The sequence below is a fragment of the Pezoporus wallicus genome, unplaced genomic scaffold (genome assembly GCF_028554395.1).
Source record: "Pezoporus wallicus isolate ANWC-B61680 ecotype Strahan unplaced genomic scaffold, APGP_CSIRO_Pwel_v1 contig_8473, whole genome shotgun sequence".
Classification (NCBI taxonomy): Eukaryota; Metazoa; Chordata; class Aves; order Psittaciformes; family Psittacidae; genus Pezoporus; species Pezoporus wallicus.
In genome coordinates this window covers 1,955,503-1,978,195 of record NW_026635907.1, presented here as the reverse complement: position 1 = coordinate 1,978,195, position 22,693 = coordinate 1,955,503, and the positions used below count along the sequence as shown (strand labels likewise).

General features: G+C 44.3%; 2 protein-coding genes across 5 annotated transcripts in view; one reads left to right on the top strand and one right to left on the bottom strand.

Moving 5' to 3' along the window:
• Window positions 1-6,788, top strand: part of EPG5 (ectopic P-granules 5 autophagy tethering factor) — a 40,956-nt gene extending 34,168 nt beyond the window's left edge. For 2 of the 4 annotated variants that reach the window (XM_057398592.1, XM_057398590.1), the window contains exons 30-33: window positions 217-436; window positions 1,898-2,113; window positions 3,081-3,195; window positions 4,572-6,788. In XM_057398592.1, the coding sequence (XP_057254575.1) occupies window positions 217-436; window positions 1,898-2,113; window positions 3,081-3,195; window positions 4,572-4,754 (734 nt within the window). In that variant the 3' untranslated portion in view covers window positions 4,755-6,788. Of the gene's footprint in view, window positions 1-216; window positions 437-1,897; window positions 2,114-3,080; window positions 3,199-4,571 lie in introns of all 4 variants that reach the window. The other 2 variants (XM_057398591.1, XM_057398589.1) reach the window with 1 other exon arrangement.
• A 4,512-nt stretch (window positions 6,789-11,300) lies between these two features.
• SIGLEC15 (sialic acid binding Ig like lectin 15) lies at window positions 11,301-21,836 on the bottom strand. The gene is made up of 5 exons (XM_057398586.1): window positions 21,785-21,836; window positions 17,556-17,939; window positions 13,906-14,265; window positions 12,868-12,898; window positions 11,301-11,397 (listed from the first exon to the last, which is right to left on the bottom strand). The coding sequence occupies exons 1-5, from the start codon at window positions 21,834-21,836 to the stop codon at window positions 11,301-11,303; spliced, it is 924 nt and encodes a 307-aa protein (XP_057254569.1).
• Window positions 21,837-22,693: the final 857 nt, after the last annotated feature.

The window sequence follows — 22,693 nt, the reverse complement described above, 5'->3', positions numbered from 1 at the left end:
TAATCCTGACTGAATGCTGGCAAAGTATCTTGCCTTGGCCTCAAGGAGGTGCCATATAATAGTGGAGGGTTTTTTTTTGTCTCCGTCAGAGTACCATGGCAAGCTGATTACCTGGAAAACATCTAAACCAGCCCAAATTCTGTGTTACAGGAATACAGTGAAATAAGTGCTGCTTTCTCACATACTCTTTGTTCCATTCTTTTGTTTTATTTACAGATTCTCCTCACTACCAGGATTTAGGCTGGGGCCCTATACTTGCCTCCCTCCAAGTTCCTGAGCTAACCATGGAAGAATTCCTGCAGGAGTGTCTGTCTTTAGGAAGCTACTTGACCCTATATGTCTACCTGCTGCAATGCTTAAACACTGACCAGACTCTTACCAATGAAATGAAGATCCTGCTAACCATCAGCAAATGGCTGGAACAAGTGTACCCAAGGTAGAAAACTCAAGGCTTCTGAATGTGCTTTGACTTCTAATTAGGTTGTCGTTGTATAGGCAGAAAAATTAGGTAGCCAGGTTAATTAGGTTATGTTTATCATCCTGCTGAATGAAATGGCAAGTCCTTCTATATCTACTCTTATGGAGTCTGTCCAATCTCAGTGCCAGCACTAATAGTTGTTGTTAAACATGAGAAGGAATTTAACTTGAACACCTCTGGTGCAGTTTGAGTCAGTTTTCAGTCAGAGAAACTTGATTTCAATGGCAGCCTGAATTTGTGCTGAATTAAAATGACTTTAAGCAAACCCTCAAATCACTGTGGGTTTCACTTTCCAGAATGTCCACTAGGTGGGATGTGTTATGTGCTAAATACTCAGTTTGGCTCTGAGAGACCTCGTGGTCAGAACTGCTTAATATGGGGACTGTACAGCAGAACTGAACCATGTCTGAACACAGTGGATCTGGTGGGGTGCCCAGAGTTAGGGACCTGTAAATCAGCTTGCTAGAAAAGAGTTCTGGCGGGGGACGGATGAATACCTTTGGGGTTTAAATAATAATACCTTGTACTTAAAGTATGTAACAACTATATCTAAGTTGCTCCTCAAATTGCCAGAATTTGGTGAATATTTTTCCATATTAATGTTGCTAATATTAATATTTGCTGTGAAGGAATACTTTGGGAAAATATATGTTCCCATTATTTCTCGAAATTCAAAGAATCCCTTCACTGTTGTAGGTACCATAGTAATTTGATTGCCAAAGTGTGAAGGATACAGCAAAGCCACTGTACACAGCAAATTAAACCTTGCTCTAAACATCAAAGCTGAGAGTGCCTGGGGTGGGAAATGACTGGGTGGAGTAATGTGAGGATAGTCTGATGCAGGAAACTCGTGCCGGTGCTTTATGCGGAAAATCTGAGCTAGTCAACTTGAACTGCAAACTGTTTTGGAAAGAATAAAAATATCATGGGGGAGCTTCACTTTGTGTTTTGCTTAACAAAAATCTTCAGTGTTTCCTTTTCTACATGATCATATCAAAAGTCTAAATTGTTGTGGAAGCAATAGCTAATGTTTTCTAAAGTGTTTTATTGGTAAGTAAATAAAAAAGGGTAGAGATAAAGCTTAATTCCTTTTAGACAAGTTTAAATCCACTTATGGCTGCAATATAATCTATTCTCAATTGTAAAACTTTAAAGGAAGCATTGTTCTTTGTCCTTTTATGAACCCTTAAAACCTGCTAGCTGATGTGTGCTTCACATCTGTAACAACAGCAGTCACAGCAGTGTAGTATCTGGTAGTAGTATAGTTATGCTATTTTCATATAGTAAGATTAGCTGTCATTAATTAAGCATCTGGGCTCTTCATGAGCATAATGGGGAGAGTTGCAAACTTCTTAACCAATGCATCTGACTTTTTTATTCATATTTTGCTTTATTTTATTCTTTAAATCTTACCTAAAGCTCAGCAAAGGAAGAGGCAAAGTTGTTTCTTTGGTGGCATAAAGCCATGCAGCTTTCCTTGATTCAGATGGAGCAGGATGACACTGTTCTGATTGAATCTGTCATTCAGACACTGCTGTCAATCCAGGGCAGGCAGAGTCAGCTGGCTGAAGAGAGAGTGACTTCCGGAATACTTGGTGCTATCGGGCTAGGCAGGAAATCTCCTTTGTCACCCAGGTAAGGGCTGAAGGTAAATTAATTGATTTGAGTCATCATGTTAAAAAGCTGCAGCCAGGATCCAGACTGCACAGCACAATGTCAAAAGATGTTCTGAATGCATGGCGTGCCCAAATCTATAAGGTTGTTTGGGCCCATCGCAGAAAAAAATGTACACGTGTTTTAAACTTGTTAGGAAGTGAATATGAACTTCTGTAAAGTTTGCAGTGGAAACAGAAGGAATATGCAGTGATTTGTGATTCTGGCTTAATGTCCATCTCATCAAAGTTTATAGAGAGACTGTTTATTAGAGGAAGATACTTCCACCTCATCTGTAGAAGATAATTTGAGTTGTCCTCACAAGAATTTTATATGATCACATGCACATTGCCTTTTCCATCTTACCCTGGAGGTGTTTGAAGTCTTAAGAGAAACTCAAAGAATTATGTGCTTGTCTGTTACTCACTTTGCTTTCTAAAGAGAGACACCAAGTTTGGTTATTAGGTATTAAAATCAAGTTCACCTTGGAAAGAATGCTACAAAAAATACTTAAAATGTTTGTGGAACATCAGTTCAACACAGTACCTAAACATAACACTGTGCTTATAAAAACCTTCTGGGATGCAATCCTGTTGAAATTGCCCTGAAATCTTAGTCTTGTTAACTCTTTGTTTTGGGTGATAAGAATGTTTCAGAGGCTGAGAAGTGAAGAAGTATTTTGGATGTCACCTGAGGGCTCTAGTTAGTCTTGGAACAGATGTAATATTTTATATGTATGGTATTTTATTGTCCTCTAATATGTATGATATCCTATCATGTATATATTAAAGTGATGCATTTATTTCTAATGCATTTAGAAAAAGGTTCTCTAAAGCCATTACTATGTTTCTCGTAGAGATGCCTCATGGGATAGAACTTCAGTTTATCTGCTGTTGGAGGACTTGCAAATTTGATACCACCTTCTCTCTCTGTCCTTTCCCTATACAAGGTTTAGGGTGGTTGCCCGCAGTTTGTCAGCCTTCCTCCTGGTGCAGATTCCTGCGGAGGGTCAAGTCCGCCTGAAAGCGGGGTCAGAGCCAAAGCTGTCGCTGAAGGCCCAGCAGGTAGTGTGTGCGAGTTGCTGGCTTATTGACATGCCTTCTTTGTGTCCTTGCTCAGCTTGCTGGTTAAAGCTTGTAAGAGTCACTACAAGCATTCCTTCAAGCTAAATCATGCTCTCAGCTTGTTAATTTTGTTCGACACTGAATGCCCTCAGTCTTTCTTTGCTACGGCTTTTCTCCTGGCTGTAAATTCTGAATTTCAGAAACAGGTTGTGGCTTCCATTTATCGTCTCAGGGAAGGGGGTCTATCACGAACTTCTTGTGTGTTCTTTTGCCATGCATCAAAACATCATCTTGGAATTTGCTAGAGATGAGGCCAGCTGCAGCATAGACCAGGTGATGATGTGAGTTTGCTGAACTCTGATAGCGGAACAGTGTGTCTGAGCCTTAAGCTAAAGTGATACTAGGTAAAACTGTTTATACAGCCTTGTATATATGAAGACATCATTTTCTAGTCTTACATGCTGTAAAGATGCAGGTGAATTTATTGTGTCTGTAAAGAGGACATTTGGAGCATAGTACATGGAAGGAATTTAAAGCAAACAGGAAAAAATAATGCTGCTGTGATTGCACTGCTTTTGAGTGATAAAGCAGAGCTACGTTCACACTAACATTTGTTTATATGAGATCAGGGCTTAAAAGCCCTGTGACAAATAAACATTATTTCTTTAGCATGTGCTCTCACCATGTTGTTGTATCGCTGAGTGCATGAGAAGAGGAAGGAGGAGTTGATTAGAAACCAAAGCAAAGTAACATACTTGGTACAACTTGTTTCTCTTCTCTCAGAAATTTATGAATCTTGTCCAGACATATTTTCCAGTGTTTCCCCTGAGTCGTACTGCCAGCATAGGCTCTTTTACATACAATTTCTAATTTGGCATTGTCTCTGAAATATTATTAATGGAGCAAAACAATACTTTCATGAAAGTAAGATGTTCAGAAGAAGCAGATAGTTAAGTGTGTTGCAGTTTGTACTTTAACGCAATTTCCTTAAAACTGTGTCTTTGAGTTCATGAAGTAAATATTTGACAGTATATTTAATACTATATATTTAGTAATAATAGTATATTAGTAATATATCCAGTAATAATAGTAATATATTTAGTAATAAAGTATGTTTAGTAATATTTGACAAGTAATAGTTCCTAACAAGCCCTGATTGAACAGTTATGTTGATTTCAGGGAGTGAACAGCTTGAAAAAAAGCGAGTTGATTTGAAACACTGCTATGTGATTGTATTTTACAAATGTTGTGTTATGAATACTCTGGGTTCTCTGGCACATAAGGATCTTCTAGTAGAATTGTGCATATGGTGGCTTACAAACTGGCTTGTGGACCAAAGTACTCACAGCTGACAGAATTTTCCCTTGTATCTGTAGGCACTGAGTGTTCTTGGATCTATGGCCTCAAACAAACAATATATGGATTATCAAGAGCAGCTCTCCCAGGCTTCTCTGTTCATCAAGCATCCAGAACATTGCTTTCAAGATTGCAATAATCTTCTGTCTCTCCTTATTAACACTCTGTATCCAGAAGTGCATTATTTGGATAGCATACGGTAGCAGCACTGAGCTCACAGAATCATCGTAGAGTCATGGAATCAGCTGGGTTGGAAGTGACGTTGAAGATCCAAGTCCAGCCATTACCCCAGGACTGCCAAGGCTACCATTAAACCACATGACCACATCTGCACGGTTTGTGAACACTTCCAAGGATGGTTCCCAGGGCACTTCCCACTGCCCTGGGAAGCGTCTTCCAATGGCTGATTGTCCTCTCTGTGAAGGAATTTTCCCAAATACCCAGTCTAAACCTTCCCTGGCTCAGCTTTACGCTGTGACTTCTTGTCCCATCATCCAATGTTAATTATTCTGGTTTACATAGAATGTTGTTATTGCGCAAGTAATTTTTACCTTCCACTTTTAGTCAAGCCAGAAATGTGAATGGGAACTGGCACTGGCAAGTTTTCACATTTTCAATGTTTGCTTTCTTTTGATTTGTTGGCATGTAGAATTGCTTAGATTTTGTTGACTGAAAACACTTGAATATCTTCCTGTATATGATGCAGGAGAATACGTGAGGACAGGTGTACAAATCATTAGCCAGCAAGCCTTATCCTGTGGCATCTTGAGTTTTTGCTTCGTGCTTTTTATTTTCCACCATGCCATCACTCAGGCCAGTTCAAAGTGAGTGGAGTATTGTGTATGAAAGAGGTTTTGACTTTCTTAACCAGTCTGACTTAATCTTATGTGTGTCTGGAGACTTGTGAAATCTCTGTATTTGGAAAAAATAGTATTTTAAATTTTGACTTTTTTTTCTTGCTGTCCCACAGAAGTCTGTAGTTGGAAGGCATGCTTACAATCTTCTTCCACTTCTGTAAATACAAGCTAGAAAAAGAACTTTGGGGTTTCCTATTTTCTAAATACTAGTGAATACGCATATATATATATTACTTGATTAAATGCAGGTAACTTCTAGCCAAGTTCTTTTTAAATCGGGGGATTTAAATGCTGAGACGCATCTTCTGGATCTCCAGTGTCTGGCAGGGGATCATTCAGTTATGTTCTTGCTAGATAGGATTACTTAATTCTGAAAGTCTGGTTGTTTAGGAAATACTGATTTAGAAGGTGGACAGCCACCATGTAAGTTTATGTTCTGGCAGAACTTTAGAAGACACTGTGAAAAGGTATTTTTCTTGTATTGAAGTTGGTGATCACTTGTTTCAAATTCTGTTGCCAAAGCATGAACCATGAGTCTGTAAATCTGCTGTTTCAGCTGAATAATGGCTGGTTTTGTTGCCTTGTCTGATCATAAGATGCACTTTTGTTCAAGGAATGCAGAAGGTGAGTGACCCCAGTTGCTTGTCAGTTGTCCCTTTCATTACTGATCTGTTTGAGGTGATCCATGATCCTGCAGTCCCAATCCATACACCTCTACGAAGGAACGCTGACTGCCTCTTCTGTTCCTCCATTAATTGTGCCTTTATGTTTATGACATGGTTATATATGGTACTTGGTACATGTATCATGTTGGTACATGTTTATAACATGGTACAGATGGTTAAAATGTTAGTTCTGGTCGCTAGGGGAAGGAATTGTGCTACCTACTGTCTGGTCAATGATGCTTTGAAGTGTTGCTGTGGTTCTGGTGTTCTTGGAAAAGAAAACACCTTTTTTTTTTTTCTTGACAGATTCTGACAACTGTGCCAGCTGGGTCATTGAATCACCTTTATCTTAATGTGGTCTTAGAGTTCTTTGCTCTATCTGTGAGCCTATACATATATATACATATGTACATCCCTCTGTATATTAACCAGATAGCAACGCAGCATGGTTTTTAACAGGCTCTTGGAAAATTCATGTCTGGAAGAATACATTCTGCTGCTTTCTCGCCCCCTCCCCAAAGACTTAAAATCACTGGTTTTATTAGATTTAATGTTACAGATCACGTTGCAGAAAAAATGTTAAAAAGTCAGAAATATATATGTTTGACATGCACTTTGCAAATGAGATGTTGTTTCGGCTGTTGAGTTTTTACAAATGTTGGATTTATAATATATCTGCAAAGACTATACAAAATAAAAATGAAAAGTCAAGTAATTTGTGACAAGCACTATGATATTTTCAACCTGCTGGAACAATTCAAGTTAGGTAATAATTGTTCTTTGAGAGGGAAGTATGATGGGGAATGCCAGCTCAGTTGATGAAGGTCTGGAGACTATTCTCTTTGACATTCTGCCGTTGTTGTGTGTGACACAACAGCCTGATTTTGTGCCAAGAGACCAGGAGAAATTTCTTTTATGTGATGGCAGAAATACTGCTGCTCTGTCCTGGCAAAATCCCTCAAACCTCTGTAGTAATGTGATTGTAGGGCTATGCACTGGTTCTGTTCTTTCAGCACTCACACCTGACCCAGGCTGGAATTTGGTATTTATCCCAAATGAGGGAAAAGCTGAATGTGTGAAGGGAAGTGGGAGAAAACTGCCTCCAGTGCTGGTGGTACAGCAGTTTTGCTGAAGGCTTTGCTGGTGAGAAGAGCTGAAGCAAGATGTTGCTGCTGTCAGCAAACACTGCTGACACCACCATCATGTGCATTTTTTTTCACTGTTGTAACATCTCCCTGAATAACTTGGTTCTTAAAAAGAGAGGGTTTGGACAAGGGCCTGTAGAGACAGGACAAGGGGGAATGGGTTCAACCTGCCAGAGAGGAGATTGAGATGAGCTCTTAGGCAGAAGCTCTTCCCTGTGAGGGTGCTGAGGTGCTGGCACAGGGTGCCCAGAGAAGTTGTGTCTGCCCCATCTCTGGCAGTGTTCAAGGCCATGTTGGATGAGGCTTAGAGGAATCTGCTATAATGGAAGGTGTCCCTGCCTGTGGCAGTGGCTTGGAACTGGTTGAGCTTTAAGGTCCCTTCCAACACAAACCAGTCTGTGAGTCTATGAAAAGTAATAGAAAATATACTGTTGCCTTTTTTTTACCATTTCTTAATCAAATAATTCTGATGAAAATTATCATGGCTAAAGTACTCTCAATAATACTATGGTGAGCACCAAGAATTCTGGAGAATTCCCCGTGAGCTACTGCTTTTGCTGTATGTGTCACACCAAACCAGTCTTCTGGCTTCTTAGTGACCATGGTAGTGGAAGAAGTCTGAACCTACGCTTTCCTCGAGTACAGGGGAGCAGTTTTATTAAGAAACAGATCCGCTGGCAGTTCTCTGTTGCAAATATGAACACCAGATCCTAGGGTTTTATTCTCCCTAAATAATAGTGGTGCCCAAATAAATGGTGCCCAAAAGATTGATGACTTGTTTCTTCTTGTCTTACTGGAAAGATTTTAATGTTCTCAGTACTTCACACCCTCCCTTCTGCCCTAAACTGCAGGGTTTTGTTCACATCAGGTCTTGTTCACATCATAAACATAACCAGGTAGTCTCAGAAGGAGAATAGTTTTGTGTTGATTTTAGCACTGTAGATTGCAGTGAAAGGAGATGAAATTGGAATGTCAGCTTAAAGCGTGCCTTTTGGATAATTGGTACAGTTTAGTTGGGGAATGAATATCTCTTTTGTCTCGCACAGCAGATGTTGCATTGGGATGAATTGTTGCCTGTGGACTGCGGCTTAAGTGTTAAGAAAATTGAGGACAAATGGGGAAATGGACCTAACAGCTGAATGTGGCATTAATTTAAGGCAGTGGAGTGGAAAACCAGAAGCTGAACAGCAAGATGTATGAGACATACTCCTATGCAGGGTGACTCCACAGCATCCCACAGGGGCTGTGGTGGTGTGGGGATGGAAGCTGCTACCACTGACTCTGGAAGCTGCTCAACAGAGCAATGGCCAAATCCTCCCAAACGCTGGCTGTGTGTGAACTAGGGGGAAAAGGGAGATGAACTGGAACACATTTATTAGATGCCAGATAAGGACAGTACTGGAAACCTCCTGGCATGTGTCCTGCTGCATTTGGTCACTCCTATACTGGTTTGAGTGGTGCTTTGAGTCCCTGGTGAGGGCCAGACCTGCCAACACAGGGCTGCTTCCTCACGTGCCTCCTGGGCATGTTGGGGTGCAGTGGGTGCCTACCACACCATCACTTCTGTTTGTTGGCCTGCTAACACTGACCTGTAAGCTGTCAGCAGGCTTATCATCTGCCCCTGGACAGTGCCCTGTTGTTGCTGTTGCACTCTCACATTAAGGACAGCTCCTCATCCTCAGCTTGTCCTTCCTGAAGAGGCTGTCTCTGTCCATGGCAGCTCTTCAGGCTTGTGAGCTGTCCCACAGCATCTCCATCATGCCAGTGAGACTGTACCCCTGCAACTGTACATGGACCTCTCAATTCCTCCTGCTTGTTTCCCCTGTTGAGAGGCACTTGGCTGTGCTGATTTCTCAGAACAGGTATGAGAGCTTTCCCCACAACGCTGTCCTGTAGGCACTTTATTGTGCACATACACTGGAGTGGGCTCCTTCCACTCCACTGCTGGCTACGAGTTCTCTCCTCAGCACCTCTCCCATACCCTTTGCTGTCCAAAGAACAGAACATCAGGTAGTGAGAAGGAAAGATTGGGAGCAGACTCTTCCCATTGAAGATTGATTTAGATGGATGGGTTGGAGGTCCCTCACTAGGAGGACCAGCAGGATTCAGGCAAACTAATTCCTCTGTTTCTCTTAGGGGTGTAGTGGGGTTCCTGTACCTGGATATCCTTATTCTCCCATTTCCTGCACTTATCGTGGGCTGTGCTCTGGAAGCCAGTAAGTGAAAGCCAAACAGTGCTAATCCATGAGTTTTCTTACATCTAAATTGCTCCAGCTATTCTGTGCTGTCCATTTGCTGTCAGCACACCTGTGCATCCTACATGGGTTTTGTATTTGGACCCCAATTGCTTGAATTACAGAAGTAGTTTTCAAGAGAAGAATCCTGTAAGCCAAATCCCAACCCCATACATAGGTAGAAATGGGTTCTCATTATTCTATGTCTATAAACCATAAGGGCTTATAAATCCAGTTCAGTTTGTTCAACTAATATCTGAGGTCTCTTCCTGTGATACCTCTGAAACTGAGCCTACTGGTCCATGACTATGCTGTCTGCTATAACTTCATTTTTCTCTTTGCATCTTTTCCTATTTTTATTAAATGTAGCTTTTCCACTGCTGGGATTTTAAACTGGGATCTAAAAGATCAGGTTAAAGTATTTCCTTGTATTTATTATTTCTTTATTTCTTTATGTATTTTCCCTTGTTATCCTCTCCAAGTAATTTAAAATTGTGCTTTCCTTTCCCAGTGAAGGGGTGAACTTTAAAATAACAGTTCCCAGGGTGGGGATGAGCTTGGAGCAGAACCACAGGCTTGATGGTGATTCATGAGCTGCGTGGGCTCCAGAAATGGGATTGTTATGGGAAGAGTTTTGGAGCTGCTGCACTGGCATTATTGTACAGAGCATTGAATCCAGTGATAACAAACCGGAAAGTAAGTTCTTGTCACCACTTCATATCTTTCAATTCTTTCTCATCCTCCTATATGCTAACCTGTTGCTCTTCACAGCCCTCTCCTGGACCTTTGTCTGCCTGACCAAGACTCCAGGTGGACTTGCATCATCCTGTATTGTAAGCTGGGTATATTCACCTGGTCTTGGAACACATTAGCAATTGGGTTAGAGACTTGCCTGTGGATGGCCAGTGACTGTAGTAGCAACTTCATCTCAGGACAGATGAGTAGTGGGGCCTTAAGGGAACTTCTTCATGTAACACAAAGGTGGAAACTGTTTGGAAATAATTTTCTTTGGATCTTTTTTTTTTTTTTTTTTTTTGTTTTGTTTTGTTTTTTTTTTAAATGCCAGTTTGGTTTATTTGAACATTTTCATGGCATATTTATTACAAAGCACCGAGATTCTGCTTATGTGTGCACATTGGCACTAGGAGCTGTAGTGGTGCTGCAGTACAGACCACCCTTTGCAAGCCTTGCTTTCAGCTCTGCTGTCTACCAGCTTTTGGAAAACCTCTTTTTCACTTGGACTCCTTTTGGAAGTTAGGATTTTTTTAAAACTCTTAAATAAGCTCTTCTGGGAGTTAAGGAATAATAATAATTTAAAACAACAGCAACAAAAAAAAAAATAATCCAAATCCCAAAGAAGAACCCAAACAAGCAGAAATTCAAGTAGTGTTTTTTTCACAGCTGGTATTCGAAACATGAAAATTCACTTGCTGGCTCTAGGAAGCTGCATGTGGTTTGACAAGTGGAGTGGTGAAAAACTGCTTTTTGAAGTAATGTTTGCAAAACACCAAAACAAAAAGATGTGAGAAGAATCGTCGACTGTTACGTGCTTGCTCAATGCTATCTGATACAGGCTAAAAACACACAGGTTGGGTTAGAACTGACAGCAGATCCTCTGCTGCTCTTCCAGCTCCGTTCCTCTTTGAGTTCTGTTTTCTTCCTTGTTTTCCCTTTAAAGCCTTCCCTGGCTTTTAAGCAGCAACAGGAATGGAAGTCATGCAGCTGCAAGGCCTGTTTGACCTTCTGTGCATCATCCAACATTAGTCTTATATCCAGTGGGAAAAGGTACCCTTGTACAGAGCAGACTGGAATTGGAGCCATGTGGGTGTGGATGAGGCTGCCTTGTCCTCAGCTGCATCTCAACGCTGTTCTTTGTGTTGGCAAAGTCTGGTCACCACTGTGTCTGCGGTCAAAGTTCTCATAGGTGGAGTCTTGTGGATGTGACCTGGCAATAGGAGAAGTGAGTAAGGTGAAGACAGATTTCTGGCAGTGCTAGACTTCATGAAGTGGTTTCAGCCAGTAGTTAAGGAGTGTCAGAGTGTCTGCAATACTGTATGATACAGATTCTCCCTGCTGCAACAGGTAGCTTTCAAGTGTCTATCTAATGTTTTACATCTTAGAGCATCCAGTATCATTTCCAACACTTTGAACATTAATTAGTACTACCGTCCTGCTGCTCAGAGCTTCAGGAGTTTGTGATAAACCTCTCTTGAGAAGGATCTTCTCATGTAGAATGCAGAGGATCTTGTTTCTTAAGCTGTTATCTGTGTATGTATCTATAGGAATACAGTCAAGGGTGCAGGTGCGTGTGGTTTAGACACTGTGAATCAGTGGAACTATGCTTTTGCAAATAGTTATTAGAAGTTTAACTCTCAGATTAAACTCTACAGAGGGGAGATTGAGATGAGATCATCAGCAGAAGTTCTTCCCTGTGAGGGTGCTGAGGTGCTGGCACAGGTTGTCCAGAGAAGCTGTGGCTGCCCCATCCCTGGCAGTGTTCAAAGCCAGGTTGGACAGGGCTTGGAGCAACCTGCTCTAGTGGAAGGTGTTCCTGCCTGTGGCAGGGGGGGAACTGGATGAGCTTTAAGCTCCCTTCCAATACGAACTGGTCTGGGATTCTGTGATCACACAGGAGTAACTCAGGGTGGAAGGGAGCAGCCCTAGGCAGGTGTAATTATACTGACCTCAGATACAGCTTCTTCAGGTTTAGTCTAAAGATTGGTTTGGGGTTTTAGTTTGTTCCCTTTGCACTTCCATCCCTTTGTAGCTTGGCCACTCCTGCTGTCACTATTCAGGATTGGTGTTGTGCTGGGCAGTGGGAAATGCCAAAGGTACTGTGGGAGTATGGTATTGATGCCAGCCAAAGAATGGCCCTGTCACACCTGAGCTGGCTCTAAGGTGAGAGCTGTTTGGGATCTCTGTACCTTCCTCCACACTTCTCAGAGCTCATCAGCTTTGGGGTGGGCACCTTTTATGCTCCAATCATTAAGAGACTGGGGTGCAGATGGAAGAGAGGGTTTCTGTTGCACCATTTCCATTCTCTTCATCATTTCTCAGCCTGGCACAGACCCTATCCCATCCTGTTCCCATATTCTGTCCCTCAAGTGAATCATTCTTTTGCTATGTTAATATGGTTTCCTACCACACTGTGGGGCTATGTCCCACATAAGCTTCTGCTGCAGCATCCATATGCTATGGTCTCTCCAGCCTGCTGCCCTAGTCCCTTCTCCTCCTCCCAGAAGTGCCCAAGCCTTGGTCCCTCACAGAAGCCATCATCCCAGCCCTGTCCTTGTCCCAGGACCCTGCTCTCAGGCCAGAAGATGGCTGCCAAGACCAAGGACATGTTGTATTTCTCTCCTTTGCCATCTCCTCACTCCTGATGGATAAACAGAAGCAGAAGGCAAGACATTCTTACTGGGCGAGGCTGGATGGAGCTGAGGAGGCACCTGTGAAGTGAGAAGGAAGACATGGGTTAGCAATGTGGTCAGAGTGAGCTTGGGAGCCAGGACTGACCTATAGGTGCTGAGGACCTGCACTGCAGGGTGGTCACAACACTCCAGTGAACGGGGAGAAGATCTTCTGTCAGGTGTGTGGTACTCTTCATGGGGATGGGAGCTGGGCACTGGAATATAAGGAGCAAAGTGTTTCTGGTTGGTCTTATGGCCCCTACAGTTCACGACAAGCAGTGGCTTTTGCAAGGTGTTGATGTTAGATTGTGAAGGTGGGTCATGCTAATACAATACTTTGTCCAGCCTGAAATGCAGAGCCCAGGATCCCTCCTGGTCCCCTCCTCCCCAGTATCACAGAGCAGGGGGCTAGGGACCAGCAGCCTCTGGGCTTCTTGATAGGTCTCATTCCCCAGTCCATGAGCTGATTCTCATCTGCTACAAGCCTGGTTTCCCTGCTGTCATAGCCTTGGTGTGGCTGAGAGGTGGGATGTCACTAGTGATGGGGAAGCATCTGGATAGTGAGGCCCAGGGGACCAAGAGGTGTGATCTGTTAAATGAGGATGCCCACCCCAGGAGATGGAAGTGTTGAGTGGGATGCAGCAAAGATGAATCCTGCCCATGGGCTCCAGGGGAAAAGGTGGTTATTAGTCTGCTTCAGAAAAAAAACAAATAAATTAAAAACCTGGCTGTGTAGGCATCAGGTTCTCTGCTAATTGCCCATCTGTTAGTTATAACCTTACTCCTCGGATGCAGAAAAACTCCTGTTCCCTCTGTCTTTTCAAAAGTCCCTTCTCAAAGGAGACCTCTGCTCTGCAGCCAGTGACCAGCCAGCGAGGAACAACCTCTTGCTTGCTCTTAGATTTCTTCTTAGAAATATCCTTTTAGAGTGGAAAATCATGAAGAAACATTATAAAGTGCTCAAAACAAACCCAGCCCTTCCTAACTGATGCTACCTGTCACATCTCATTGCAGGTTACCAGTGTGATAGATACAGCAATACGTACCTCCTTTAGAGAAAACGGTGAAGATAACTATCACCAGCAAAATGAGCACTTTAATTCCCAGTGGCACAAAGATCAGGATGAGGAAGAAGGAGCTGCTGGATGATCTGAACCTATAGAAGTACACGGTCCCCTCTGCTCTCCCATGGCTGTTGACAGCGGTGCAGGTGTATTTCCCATCGTGGGTCAGGTACTGGAGCTCCCTGGTGACACGGTGGCTGGTGCTGGTGATGGAGCTGAGGTTGCTGTAGGGTGGTCCTGTCCAGGTCAGGGTGGGCGCTGGCTCCCCCTCGGCAGTGCAGCGCGCTTGGAACGTGTGATCCCCATTGGAGCTGACGGTAATGTTAATGATCCTGGGGGCAGCTGCAGAAAGCAGGAAAGTGTGTCAGGGTTCTAAAATGAAATAACTTGCAATGAGGCCCCATCCAACCTGGCCTTGAACACTGGCAGGGATGGGGCAGACACAGCTCTGGGCACCCTGTGCCAGCACCTCGGCACCCTCACAGGGAACAACTTCTGCCTCAGATCTCATCTCAGTCTCCCCTCTGTCAGGTTAAAGCCATTCCCCATGTCCTGTCCCTACAGGCCCTTGTCCAAAGCACCTCTCCAGGTTTCTTGTAGCCCCTTTAGGCACTGGGGGCTACTCTAAGGTCTTACCTTCAGGACCCTTCTCCAGGCTCAACCAGCCAAGATCTCTCAGCCTGGCTCCAGAGCAGAGCTGCTCCAGCCCTTGCAGCATCTCCGTGGCCTCCTCTGGACTCACTCCAACAGCTCCACATCCCTCTTGTGTTGTTGCTCCAGAGCTGGGTTCTCCCCAGAGTGCAGCGGAGGGGGAGAATCCCCTCCCTCAACCTGCTGCTCACGCTCTGGGGTGCAGCTCAGCACAAGTGACGGTTCTGGGCGCAAGTGCACACTGAAGCCAGGTCATGCTGGATTCAAACCTTTCCTTCCTTTTTTTTTCTCAGCACCTTTTGGCTGGTCTCTGCTCCCAAGGAACAAGGGATGGGACAAAAGGAAATGGCCTCAAACTGCACCAGGAGAGGTTTAGATGGAGATTAGGAGCAATTCCTTTCCCAAAGGGTGCTCAGACATTGGAACAGGCTGCCCAGGGCAGTGCTGGAATCACCATCCCTGGAAGTGTTCACAAACCGTGTAGATGAGGCCATCAGTGACATGAGTTAGTGATAGCCTTGACAGTGCTGGAGTAGTGGTTGGACCTAATGGTGTTAAAGGTCTTTTCCAGCCTCTTTTATTCTGTGATTCTGTGGTTCTTTCCTTAGAATTCCCCACCCTGCCTATGTTGGATAATGGAGCAAAGGGGTTCACACAGCGAAGCCTGGGTGCAAGGATACGTAGGCTCTTTGTGTTTTATCTCTGCAATGGCTTGGTTTTATGAGCTTTGGTCAGCTACAACTGTTGTGACTTTCCACAGTGGCAGAAAGCAGAGGTGCTGGGCTGTGCAGGGCAGTAGTCCATGGGGATGGAGTGCTTTCTGCAGCTGCACCATGAATCACAGCCTGATGCTGTCTGTAACATGGGCTTCTTTACAGCTGGTGACCCTTTTGTACTGACTGTGCCTGCACATTGTCCAGGACAAGGCAACCATGGTGCTCTCCTGCAAGTGTTACGGCTGTTCCTTTGGTCTCTGACCTCCAGAGCACACATAGATCCATCTGTGCGAGCCCTTTGGTGTGTGAGACTTGCCAGATTTGGCAAATTATTGTCAGGGAACATTTACACGCCTGACAACAAACTATTCTTCATGTTTTTCTCCAACCTTGTAGTGACACCTACCAGTGTAGGTCCCTGGTTGCTTTGGGGCAGCACATCAATACCAAAATAGAGCCACTTACTTTGTATCCTGTATTTGCAGCATATAGGATTGAACAGTGGTAAAGATCATCTGGGGGATGAGAAATGTTAAAAGGTCCACCACTGAACACGTCATCTTTGGTCTAGTCTGCTAAGGAAGCATAGAATGTAGGAGTAAGCATATCTTACTTATCAACCCTCTCCTCTTGGGTCTGTTGACCTATTTAATGCATTTGGTTCCTAAAGGCCATCTGAAAACTGAAGGGAATTAAACGACTGTCCCCATGGAGCAAAAGAATGAGTTCAATATTGATCTCGTTTTTTGTTAGGCTAGAAAACAAATATACAGCTCACAACCACCTACAGCATGTCTTTCTCCTTGTCTGTGTGATACAGGAGTTTGAGGGTGGAGGACTGATCCATAGGAAAGCTAGCTGTGCTAGCTGTCATGTCTCATTTTTTGGTGCTTAAATTAACCTTTTAAGCATTATTTAATTATTCTATTCACACTGTCAGCATCCATTCCCACAGCAGGGTGCAGCCTGGGTACCATCTCTGTGTATGTTAACCAGTTCTTACGGTGGTAAAATCCAGCAGCCCCTGAGAGGCTAATCCTGCAGCCGTCCTACCCTGCTGTTCTGTGTATGCAGGTGTTCAGGAGCTGCTCCAAGTGAAGGAGAGCCGTGGTCACGCTGTGTGTGAGTGTGCCTTGGAGCTGCTCCAATGATGGAAAGCGCTGACCTTGTAGAGTTTCCCTGGCAGTAACCACGCTCACCCTCGGGTCCCATCTGGACCTCACAGTGCACAGCAGACCTGAGACAGTTGCACTTCATATGCAAAGTCATCCCACACATGGCACTTTTGCACTTGTGGGTGAAGTCTGAGTATGCTCCTGAGCCCACCTGGGTCTCCCACTGATCCTCTGATCTACTGTGTACTCTAGGAGATGGGAATAGTGTTTGGCATTTGCTCATCATAGCTGGTTTTCAGGCTGTTTGTACTTATTGTTTGCTGCTCCAGAGGAGTGTGAACCTGTGGCACCCAGGTACCAGGTGGCTTGCCTTTCCAATCCCAGAACAATCCAATCATCCAGGGCTTCATGTGTTTACATTTGCTAACATGTGCTGAGCACTCAGGCTCTCCAGTGTAGATTCTGATGAAGAGGATGTCTTTAACCCCTTCCCATGGGCTGCTGACCCCAGCTTGCCTCTCTGCTGCCTTTACAGGTCCTGTGCTGAATGGACAAAACAGGATCGTAGAAGCCTATGGTTTGTGTTGGAAGGGACCTTAAAGCTCAACCAGTTCCAAGCCACTGCCACAGGCAGGGACACCTTCCATTATAGCAGATTCCTCTAAGGCTCATCCAACATGGCCTTGAACACTGCCAGAGATGGGGCAGCCACAGCTTCTCTGGGCACGCTGTGCCAGCGCCTCAGTACCCTCACAGGGAAGAGCTTCTGCCTAAGAGCTCATCTCAGTCTCCCCTCTGGCAGGTTAAAGCCATTACCCTTGTCCTGTCCCTACAGGCCTTGTCCAAAGCACCTCACCAGCTCTCTTGTTGGTCTCTTTAGATACTAGACTTGTCTGGCTCTTACAGCGGCCCCAGAGCCTGGCTATTTCCTTACCACTTTTGTTCCTATTTCGTTCCCTGTTTTGCACTCTTTGTGTCATACTGGAAGACTACAGAAGGCAATGAGTATTCCCTGCCCAAAATGTTATAAACTGTCCACAGAGATGGCAAAGCCAACCCTTCAGAAGTCTGTCTCATCAGTTTCCACATATTGTGGCTCTAACTTCCCTATGTGGAGGCTTTGCCTCCTTTGTCTCTCCTGCCCTCTTACCGATCAAATGCAGTTTTATCCCATTCCTGCTTTCATACTTGTCATGGATATCTCCAGACAGCTCCACCCTGCAGAAGTATCTCTCGCTGTCGCTCCATGTCAGGTTGTCAATCCTGATGGAAAGGTCTTTATGCCAGGGGTTGCCAAGCAGTTTGTATTTGTTTTTGTAGCTGATGGCAGTCTTGCAGAGCTCGCTGGTGCTCTGACTAATGCACTTGAACACAACTGTGCCATTGTAAGGTTCTTTGATCCTCCAAATGGCAGTGAGAGTCCTGTCAAACGTTTTGTAGGGGTGTGTGAAAGTGCAGGGCAGGATAACCATCTTCCCAAGCTCACCAGTGACATCAGATGGGACGTGAACAGACCAGCCACTGGACTGCAGGCCTGGAAGCAAAAAGAGATGATCAAGACTAATTTATTAGGAGTGTTTAAGAGGAAAATTGGCCATCCTTCCTGCATTGCCCTGTTGTTGGTCAGACAATGATGCTGTGCTCCTATGGTGGGCCCTGTGCTGATTAGTGTTCTTGCTGAGGAGTTGCACATGATTGTGCAGCCTCGTTACTGTGGACCTGGTGCCATGCACAGTGTTGAAAGTGATTTAATTCCTAAGCAGGCCTCTTGTTTGTAAAGTGAGCACCTTACGCCTTAAGCTGTGTAACAGTCTTTTGCAGTTAACAAACATAAAAAAGCATTCAACAGTGTCCCACATGACATCCTTGTCTTTAAATTGGAGAGACGTCAATTTGACAGGTGGACCACTTGACCACTCTGTGGATAAAGAACTGGCAGGAAGGCCATACACAAAGAGTTGTGCTCAATGGCTCAATGTCCAGCTGGAGACCAGTAGTGAGTGGTGTCCCTCAGGGATCAGTGTTGGGACCAGTCTTTTTCAACACCTTTGATGGTGACATGGACAGTGGGATTGAGTGCGCCCTCAGCAAGTTTGCTGATGACACCAAGCTGTGTGGTTCGGTTGATATGCTGGAGGGAAGGAATGCCATCCAGAGGGACCTTGACATGCTTGTGAGGTGGGCTGATGCCAACCTTATGAAGTTTATCCATGCCAAGTGCAAGGTCCTGCACCTGGATCGGAGCAATCCCAGGCACAGCTACAGGTTGGGCAGAGAAGAGATTCAGAGTAGCCCTGCTACCCTGAGTAGGACTTGTGGGTGTTGGTCGATGAGAAAATGAACATGGGCTGGCAGTGTGCGCTCACAGCCCAGAAAGCCAGCCATATCCTGGGCTGTATCAAAAGGAGTGTGACCAGCAGGTCAAAGGAGGTGACCCTGCTACTCTCCTCTGGTATTGTGAGACCTCACTTGGAGTACTGTGTGCAGTTCTGGTGTCCTCAACATAAAAAGGACATGGAACTGTTGGAACAAGTCCAGAGAAGGGTCATGAGGATGATCAGGGGACTGGAGCACCTTCTGTATGAAGACAGGGTGAGAAAGTTGGGGCTGTTGAGCCTGGAGAAGAGAAGGCTGCATGGAGACATGGAGACCTCATAGCAGCCTTCCAGTATGTGAAGGGGGCCTACAAGGATGCTGGGGAGGGATTCTTCACTAGGGACTGTAGTGACAGGACAAGGGGTAATGGGTTAAAACTTAAACAAGGGAAGCTTGAATTGGATATAAGGAAGAAGTTCTCTACTGTAAGAGTGATGAGGCACTGCAATGAGCTGCCCAGGGAAGCTGTGAATGCTCCATCCCTTGCATTGTTCAAGGCCAGGTTGGATGCAATCTTAGGTGAAATGGTTTAGTGTGAGGTGTCCCTGCCCATGGCAGGGGGGTTGGAACTAGATGATCTTAAGGTCCTTTCCAATTAACTATTCTACGTTTCAATGATTCTACGACATTTATGTGTTTGGGGAGCAGACTTTTTTTTTTTTCTTAAATAATAATAATATAATAATAATAAAGGTTAAAAATTAGATTTTGCATGTATTCATAAATCTGGTGGCTTTAGGCCAGTGTAGCAGCCCTGTATTTGAGTGCATGCACAGACATGGTACTATGCTATCGTATTTGTTACAGTAATCGGTTGGTGGTTGCATTACCCCTGGGGAAGGTGTTAGCAGCTGATGCTCCTAATGATCAGTGCTGCTGTCATCATAGTAGCATCTAACTGAAAGCTGTGGCAGCATCTGAATAAAGACTTGAAGATACTCATCTTAGGAAGGCTGGTGAGAACAGGCAAGTTCCCTGTATTAGCTCCTGTTATAGGAAGGAGGATGTCCTTGAGAATAGAGACAGCATCTCCCTGTCAGCAGAGCAGGTTGTCACTGTGTGGGTTCTTCCCAATATTTTCCCAGTCAGGCCTCATGGTGAGGGGAAAACTGAGTTTTCCATCTGATGTCACATATGGGATTTTGCTTTCTTGGCCAAACAGTCTTAGTAAATCCTAGTGCAGTCTGGGGAGCTGAACCCCACTGCCATCAGACCCAGTCTGATCACTTTTGTTCAAGGATGAAAACAGCCTTCAATTGAATGGATACCCCCCACCTTTGAAGTATATAGTGAAAACTCAATGTATCATCTATTTCTTTTCCCCAGGAACCAACAACATCAACAAACATCACCTGTAGGCAGTGTTTGCTATATAGTTATGTGTATCTACCCACTGTTTTGCTAAGTGCAGGCTATATCAGCAGACTGTGTCTTTAGGAGTGTCTGTGGCTATGTTCCTCTCTTATAAAACCAACTTAATGGCTTTGTTAAGTCAGGAGCTTTCCCTTCAATAGCCAAGAGTAACTTCAAAATCTGTAAAGATGACCTGCAAATAATTGCCACCTACTCCTGGTCCAGCTGGCTTCACTGTGGACTCTGGGCATTCAACTGTCAGGTTCCTTTTGTAAATTCCAAGATAAGATTTGTTGCATGTTCTTATATCTGTTGTCCATGATATTTGACAAATACCTCGCTGCCAGTGCAACTTGTATCAATCTATTGTCTGCTGCACAATGGACAAAGGCCAGTGCGGGATCAGTTCTCTGCTGTTATTTATCTGGAACCAGCGCCAAGCCAGTACTTTGATTCCTGAGATCTGGAGTCAGGCTGCCTTGCCATTCGTTATAGCCTAGGAGCCTTTTGCAGCCTAGATAATCGAATGTACAAGGCTACGTGGCTCCAAGAAGCTCATGGAGCATAAGGACCTGGCAGTGAAAGAAGAAAATGCTCTTTGCTTTCTAGTTTATTCCATGTTATTTTGGTTATTTTACAGCATGTCACTGTGACCCTTACTTTCGGAGAACTGCAGATCGTGTGCTTTTGAGTACATAGTATCATACAATGGTGAGGGTTGGAAGGCAACCTAAAACATGCTTTCCTTTTCTCTGCCACCTTTTTGGATTGCATTTTTTAAAATATATTACCCAGAGAAAGTTCTCTTTTAGCACATGAACATCCCCACCTTCCACAAGAGAAATAATGTTAAAAATCAGTGCTTCTAATGTTACCAGTTCCACCCATTTCTATGGAATGACCTCAGTTTCCCTAATGAGTGAAGAGATTTGTCAGCATCTTCTGTACGATTTAACCATAACCTTAAAGACTGGTAAGTCTTCCATGGCTTCCTCCTGCTAATATCCAGATTCCATACATTCCTGGAATTGAAGATCTCACAAGAAACAAGAAGCTCATAGGCAAATAGCCTACACATCTTACACAGGAGTTGTCAGGTCAGTGTGTCTGCTATTTGTCAGTGGAACAGCCATGAAGACAAGATCAAGAGCTGAATACCACCACAGACATTAGCCTTGCTCTAGCAAACACTTTTTGACAGCATATCTAAGCAAATTCCATTGAGTATAATGGAACTTAAGTGCATACTTGAAGTTAAACGTGGGCTGAAGTGCTCAGTGGAACTACAGCAAATTGTGTCTATCACATAAAAACTACTAGGAACATGAAACAGCACTTCTAAGGTGGTGGTGGAAATGCTACATCTCACTGACAATGCAGGGGCAATGTTAGATGAACTCCCTGCACAGGTTAAATAAGCAAAAAAAGCAAAAGAAAACCCAAACCAAAGACCTCTCTCACAATTGCAGAGCCATGTATTGGAGTTTTTTCCAGTATTTGCACCTGGAATATCAGGATCCTTTTAAACAATGGAAAGGATAATGCAATTGTTGGAGAGTTGATTGCATCAGGTAATTCCCCTAGCAGTTTGACTAGAGCATGAAGAAAAGCCCTGCACAGACAGAGACTCATAGCAAGCTCAGGACTCACCCTTCCTGGAGATGAGAAGGAGGCACAGAAGAAACAACCCAAACTCTCTCATGATGGTTGATGTTCACCACTAAGATGCTTCAGTAAACCAGAACTGTCCCTGCTACATGTGAGCCGCTGGTCTGGCAGTCCATAAAGGTTTTTCCATAGCTGGAAGAAGTTGTGGTTTTCTTCTCTTTGGAGGGGATGAGTTGTCAATCTGAACTGGCTCTGGATTCAGATATTAATAGCTTTGTGGTCAGTCATGTGAAAAATACGCCAGAGGGAATCAACATTCCCATTTTCCAGCTAAAGGAAGGAGACTGCAGACTGAGGCTGCAGATATGAGCTCCCTGTGTGTGATGGGGGAAAAGGATGCTGTCAGTTGCTACCAGATCACTAGTCTGGAGGAAGTCCTTACAATCTGGCTAAAAGAGTTGGCGAGCAGGAGCCTTGCTCTCCTGGCTTGAGGCAGTTCCTCCTGAACCTTGAGCCTGACTTTGCTTTAATCTTTCTGCTCACTGGTTGTTGTCATCCCCAGGTGTACAAAAACAACCAACCAAACACACTAACCTTCTTTTCAAATCGTCTGAGCATTTGTGCCAAGGGTCAGTGGTAGAAGAGCGCTCTGGTGTACATGGTAGCCTGCTCTGTCTGGACTCTCATGACAGGACAAGGGGAATGGCTTTAACCTGCCAGAGGGGAGATTGAGATGAGCTCTTAGGCAAAAGTTCTTCCCTGTGAGGGTGCTGAGGCACTGGCACAGGGTGTCCTGAGAAGCTGTGGCTGCCCCATCTCTGGCAGTGTTCGAGGCCGGGTTGGACTGGGCTTGGAGCAACCTGCTGTAGTGGGAGGTGTCCCTGCCCATGGCAGCGGTTGGAACTGGCTGAGCTTTAAGCTCCCATCCAGCCCAAACCAGTCTGAGATTCT